Genomic DNA, 6,773 nt, shown 5'->3' with positions numbered 1-6,773 from the left:
TATCATCTCGATATGTATCATTCCAATACTGAGGGTCTCAACTGATAGGTTTGTTTTGGTTTGATTTGTTATCGATTTGATATTGGATTTGATTACCATGTAAATATATACATAATTAGGGGAAAACAATTTTTTAAATTGATTTCTAGGGTAATGTTGGTTTGGTTTTGGTTCAATTTGATTTCAGTGTGATCTAATTTGGGTTCAATTTCACAGTATCCCAACCCTTTGGTTCAGGTGGATTCAGATTGGTTCGATCTATTTCACCAGTTTGGATAAAATCGATCCATATTGGCTAGGGTTTGATGCCCCTAGCAATACAGATCTTGTATCTAGTTTGATAGGTCCATTTTGGCCTCAAATTTAGATAAAAAGTTGATTTTCGAATCACTCTACTCCTATATCAAAGCTTAGATTCATGTCGGTATCACTGTCAGCAAATGTTTTAAACGCGTTTCTATTTTTTATTGTTTAAAACACGTTTTACCGTATGCTTCTCAAAGATACGGGAAAAAATAACAAACTTCAAGCATTTCCGTTCTAAACACGTTTAAAACACATTCTAATTTTTATGGCGTTTTTTAAGACTTGGTTTTCGAACATAATGTCTACTTAATTGACCATATATCTCTCTTTCGAACTCCGATTGACTTGATTCTTTCACCAACTTGAAGCTAACGCAATATACTATATTTTTCATGATATTACCTTCATCAAATACAATTCACGGACCTCGAGTTATAAATTGACTTATTTGCTAAAAAATATTTCTAAAGTGATGACTCCTAACTCTAATTAAACATATATTACTTCGAGAGTGTGTTGACTATGTTGACAATAATGAACAATACAATAACCTAGTCACATTACTCAATAAGACTTTGGGCATGTGCGATGTATGAATTTAGAATTGGTGTTGGATGGTATTCAATGATTTGTCTTAAAACTTATAATGAGATATGTAATGTATAGACATTAATGTTAGATATTTTAGTTATTTTGAACACTAAATGTAGATATTCATATAATAATTCCTTAATTTCTATGAGTATACTATTTTTTTTTTGTCCCGTTTGTTTGAAATCTACACGTTTAAAATCTGTACTGTTCATTTTTCAATTTTTACTATTCACTATTTTTTTGACCGTTTATTTGATCGTATCATTAAAAAAAATTATGTTTAAAATCCATACCGTCCGTTTCTTTTTTTTATAATTCTCATTTTTGCTAACCATAGTCGGTATTGATTTCCAGTGATAAACAAGTCAACCGTACACTAATATGATATCAATATTTAATACCATGACATAAATGAGTGTCATTGTAAAAGACATTTCGGACATTCAATATATTGAAAGAGAGGAATGATGATCTTGTGGGTGAAAGATAAATTTGACCAACAAAGAATAATGTCTAGAAAAGAATCCTAGGTTTTCCTAGGTTTTATAGGACAAGCTTTATCACGTGATTATGGAATCATGATGGGATACTTCAGGCTACTTCGTAATACCATATTCCCTTCAGTCTGATTCTCATTTTTAGATTCTATGGTATTTCAGTAAAATTCTATAAAAAAATGCTTAAAACCTGAACAATTAATAATCGTATAGTCCAGTACAAGATAGTGGCCCAACGTTCACCCAATAAGGGATTGACTGATAATTTATCGTTTATAGTTTGATTATAATTCTGTTTATAACTCAATTAGTCAGTTAATCCATTTAAATCTCTTTTATAACCTGAATAGCCAATTACTTTGAGTTTGATTATGGAGTAAAAATCTATAAAGCTAATAGAAATCTGTCTATTCCCTACCCTACGAGGCTTGAATGCTTGATTACCTAAATGAGTGATGATGAGGGACCTTAATTGGTGGAAACTGATTAAGCCCAACCGATTGACACCGGTAATCATTATTGGAAATGAGTATATGTTGATTGTTGATGTTCATTTTTTGTCATTTTTTCTTTTCTTAAATTAGTAAAGTAGAAGAAAATAAATGAAACTTATTTGTTGTTGGAAGATCTACATTCTTGAATCAACCACTCTTATAAATCACATATCTACGTAAATATTTTCTTCTTTTTGTCTGATTCCAGTTGTTTTTTTTTTTAATTCAATTTTTATAAAATTTCGAATCAGAATCCAATGTCCAATTCAAAGTTCAACCTTTTTTCTACTCATTTTAGATGTTTTTTGATGCTTTTAACCGACAGACTGACCTATGCAGCTGCAGCTCTGCAAGATTCATTAAATCATAACTGTTCCTTTCCCGTGAGCAGATTTTCAATTCAATTTCACCAATTTTCTCTCTCACCCTCGTTTATAACGCAGTTAAAAAGAGAATTTTGATTGAAAAAGACATCTGGTCCGTGAAATGGGTACCAGAAACTGTACTACTCTTTTCTCTTTCACTGTTCTTCTCTTTCATCTTCATAAAAGTTTTGTTATGCAATCATGGATGCTCCGTGAAGCAGGGGGAGCTTTCATGAATGCCCATGTTTTTCCTAGTGGGGTTCTTTTGTTAGCTTTTGTTTGTTTTGCTTTGAGCTTCTTGACCTTCAAACAATGAGAGAACGACATTCCGCATTTGATGCTGTCTTGTCATTTGGGGTCCTTCAGTTATTACTGTTCGTTTCACTGAGAAGGAGAGAGGTAGACAAGCTCTGAGAAATTTTAAATGGGTTTTTTTACAGATGTGTGGATGTCAAAGGAAGATGATGAGTTTGGCGTTTTAGGTTTAAGAACGAATGTAGCATTCTGGGTAGTTTTTGCTTCAAGTTTTGGTTCTGCAGGAAAGTTTAGATTCATGGGTTCTTATCAAAATCTCTGTTTCTTTGATTGAAAACCTCTGGTTCTCTGCAACATTCAAAGTCTCCTCTTCCCCTAAAATGGGTTTTCTCTACTGGGTTTCTCTTTCTCTGGTTGGCTTTTTGTACAGAACCCACCTGGTTATTGCTCTACACGATGATCGATCGATAATGTTGGCTCTTAAGAAGGAGCTTGAAGTGCCTGGATGGGGTGCCAATGATTCTGATTACTGTTCTTGGACGGGCGTAAAGTGCAGCTCCAACCTATCTATGATGGTAGAAAAGCTTGACCTATCTCACCATGACCTCCAAGGTAATGTAACCTTAGCCTCTCGGCTCAAAGCCTTACAATGGCTCGACCTTTCTTTCAATAACTTTCATGGGTCTATTCCTTCAGCTTTTGGGAATCTATCAGAGCTATGGTTTCTTGATTTATCTTGGAATAAGTTTGAGAGCTCCATTCCCCCAGAGTTGGGTAATATTACAAGCCTTAGATCATTAAACCTCTCTTATAACTCGCTTACTGGAAGAATTCCTGATGAACTTCAAGGTCTAGAAAGTATAGAGAATCTTCAAATTTCTGGGAATAGATTGAATGGGTCTATTCCAGATTGGGTGGGGAATTTATCCAATCTGAGATTCTTCACTGCCTATGAGAATGAATTAAGTGGCAAAATTCCTGAAAATTTAGGCTCTGCTTCTGACCTTCAGCTGTTGAATCTTCACTCCAACCAGCTTGAAGGAAATATCCCAAAGAACATTTTTGAGGCTGGGAAGCTGCAGATTTTGGTCCTTACCATGAACAAGTTGACCGGGAATCTTCCTGAATCGATCGGAAACTGCAAAGGCCTTTTGAGTATCCGGATTGGAAACAACATGCTTATCGGAAGCATTCCTAAATCCATTGGCAATATCAGTAGCCTTGCATACTTTGAAGCAGATTACAACAATCTCTCTGGAGAGATTGTGGTAGAGTTGTCTCAATGTACTAACCTCACCCTTCTGAATTTAGCATTTAATGGGTTTACAGGAACAATTCCTCCAGAGCTTGGAAAGCTTATTTACTTGCAGGAATTAATTGTTTCTGGTAATAGTCTCTTTGGAGAAATTCCAAGGTCCATTATTTGGTGCAGGAACCTTAACAAGCTCGATCTAAGTAACAACAGATTCAATGGCACCATACCAGAAGACCTCTGCAATGCACCTAGATTGCAATTCCTGCTTCTGAGCCAGAACTCAATAAGAGGTGAGATACCTCATGAGATTGGCAATTGTGCAAAACTGCTTGAGTTGGAATTGGGCAGTAACTATCTGACCGGCACTATCCCTCCTGAGATCGGGCGGATCAAGAATTTGCAGATAGCGCTCAATCTGAGCTTCAATCATCTTCATGGACCACTACCCTCTGAACTAGGGAAACTCGACAAGCTGGTTTCGTTAGATGTCTCTAACAATCAACTTTCCGGGATTATCCCATCTGCACTCAGAGGCATGATGAGCTTGATAGAGGTAAATTTCTCCAATAATATGTTCAGTGGTCAAGTACCCATCTTTGGTCCATTCCAGAAGAGTGCCAAATCAAGCTTTACAGGTAATAAAGGACTCTGTGGAGAGCCACTGAATTCTTACTGTGGAAGTTCTTTTGGTTCTGACCATGGGGGTTACCATCACAAGGTTTCATACAGGATCATATTGGCTGTTATTGGTTCTGGTTTGGCAGTTTTCATATCGGTAACAGTTGTCGTTCTTCTGTTTGTTATGAGGGAGAAGCAAGAAAAAGCATCCATGGATGCAGGCATTATTGAAGATGGAGCTGCTAATCCACCAGTTATAATAGCAGGAAACATCTTTGTTGAGAATCTTAGACAAGCAATAGATTTTGATGCTGCTGTGAAAGCAACATTAAAGGAGTCCAATAAGCTCAGCACTGGGACATTCAGCACGGTTTACAAGGCAGTAATGCCTTCTGGTATGATTCTATCAGTGAAGAGACTGAAATCCATGGATAGAACAGTAATTCATCACCAGAGCAAGATGATTAGAGAACTCGAAAGGCTGGGGAAACTCTACCATGATAATTTGATGAGGCCCCTAGGATTTGTAATCTATGAAGATCTTGTTCTTTTGCTGCATGATTATTTGCCCAATGGAACATTGGCTCAGCTTCTTCATGACTCAACCAAGAAGACTGAATATGTACCTGATTGGCCTACAAGGCTCTCCATTGCTATCGGAGTAGCAGAAGGGTTAGATTTCCTTCATCATGTAGCTATTATCCATCTTGATATCTCTTCAGGTAACATAGTTTTAGATGCCAATTCAAAGCCTTTGGTTGGGGAGATTGAGATATCAAAACTCCTGGATCCATCAAGGGGCACCGCAAGTATCAGTGCAGTGGCCGGTTCATTTGGTTACATCCCCCCAGGTACCCAAACAATGCAATACTTTTACAATTCCATCATTTTTGTATTTTATGCTGTACTTATTGCACAATTCCAACCATATCTGATTTATCATTCTGGACTAGTGTTGTATACTTCCTACTTATATTTAACTCACCTCTCTTCATTCTGTGTACTTTTTCCCCCCTTATTCAGAATATGCATATACAATGCAAGTTACAGCACCAGGAAATGTTTATAGCTATGGCGTTGTGCTACTTGAGATTCTTACAACCCGATTTCCGGTTGATGAGGCCTTTGGTGAAGGGATCGATCTGGTGAAATGGGTTCATGGAGCTCCTGCAAGAGGAGAGACCCCGGAGCAGATACTTGATGCAAGGCTGAGCACAGTTTCCTTTGCATGGAGGAGAGAGATGCTTGCAGTTCTGAAGGTTGCCTTGCTCTGCACTGACAGCACACCAGCTAAACGGCCCAAAATGAAGAAGGTGGTGGAGATGCTGCAAGAAATACACCAAAGCTGATGGTGTTTATTTTTTATTTTTAAGCTCTCCAGCTTTTTGATTCAATTGTTTCAAGACTCATAATTGTGATGTCTGGAGATGGAGCTTCAGTTATGTCAATCAATTCACCAGGTTAGATGTCATCATCCATAACAAGAAGAGGATATGGAGGTGGAGAAAGGGGATTTTTTCATGGAGAATCAGTCTTTCAGATAATCCACCTACTTGTACTAAATCAAAGGGGTCCTTGTGAGATGCCATTTGCAATCTTATCAAATTGGAAACAGAATTTGGTGGTCAATTCATGTCAGGGAGTCCCCAAATGAGAAAGGATTGCCCTTAGTTTCTGTGAATACTATTAGAACTATAATTTTGTCATTGAAGTTGTGGTTTCTAGACATGTGTTTTGGCAGAAATCCAACTCAGCAATCAGTTGTTCTCTCTTTGTTGATGTTGTCATGGGTTATCAAGACTTTCAACTGAACCAAACAGAGGAACTCTTCAATGTATCTTGTAAGTTCTGGTTGAACTTTGCTTCCATAATTACTATATGGTGTGTGAACTAAGAGTTGCAGTTATGTGCTGGTTTTTGTTTCCTTAGTTGGGGGCAGGGTACCCTGATATTTAGTTAATAGAACTAAAAGGATTACAATCTAAATAGGGGTATGTAAAAGCTTTCCTTGAGAAAAGTTTAGATTCAGCTTCTTAAATGATAGGAGATTTGTTTGATAAAAATATTGCACTGAAAGTTAGCCATTGAACCTAATAACTTGTTAGATTTGGGGATGTCAAAGCTGGATTATATTTTCTTCCATCAAAACATAATCTTTTGCGTCGAAAGGGATCAATGATTTTGATAAGCATTCTAAACAGGACCATACTCTCTTTCTAGGTCTGCATTCTCAAAACCTAATTTCCTTTATCTAGTTTCATGGAGAATAGAACATGCTTAAGCCACCATGGTGAGAAAATTTAAAACATGCGAGCATACAGTCACCACTGTTTGGTATGCATTCTTCGAATTGATTTATGAAACCTGATTCTTCTCTATATTTTCGCTT

General features: G+C 36.9%; 1 protein-coding gene across 1 annotated transcript; it reads left to right on the top strand.

Moving 5' to 3' along the window:
* The first annotated feature begins 2,377 nt into the window (after nt 1–2,377).
* On the top strand, nt 2,378–6,290 carry LOC122073186 (leucine-rich repeat receptor-like tyrosine-protein kinase PXC3). The gene is made up of 2 exons (XM_042637723.1): nt 2,378–5,235; nt 5,408–6,290. The coding sequence occupies exons 1-2, from the start codon at nt 2,892–2,894 to the stop codon at nt 5,731–5,733; spliced, it is 2,670 nt and encodes an 889-aa protein (XP_042493657.1). The 5' UTR covers nt 2,378–2,891; the 3' UTR covers nt 5,734–6,290.
* The last annotated feature ends 483 nt before the right edge of the window (nt 6,291–6,773 follow it).

This window comes from Macadamia integrifolia, chromosome 3, assembly GCF_013358625.1.
Source record: "Macadamia integrifolia cultivar HAES 741 chromosome 3, SCU_Mint_v3, whole genome shotgun sequence".
Classification (NCBI taxonomy): domain Eukaryota; kingdom Viridiplantae; phylum Streptophyta; class Magnoliopsida; order Proteales; family Proteaceae; genus Macadamia; species Macadamia integrifolia.
The sequence above is the reverse complement of the archived record's forward strand: the minus strand, read 5'-3'. Positions and strand labels throughout refer to the sequence as shown.

Coding starts and splice junctions, on each gene's coding strand:
- LOC122073186 (XM_042637723.1), top strand. CDS start 2,892: ATGGGTTTTCTCTACTGGGTTTCTCTTTCTCTGGTTGGCTTTTTGTAC. Junction 5,236..5,407: donor ATTTGGTTACATCCCCCCAG/GTACCCAAACAA, acceptor CCCCTTATTCAG/AATATGCATATACAATGCAA.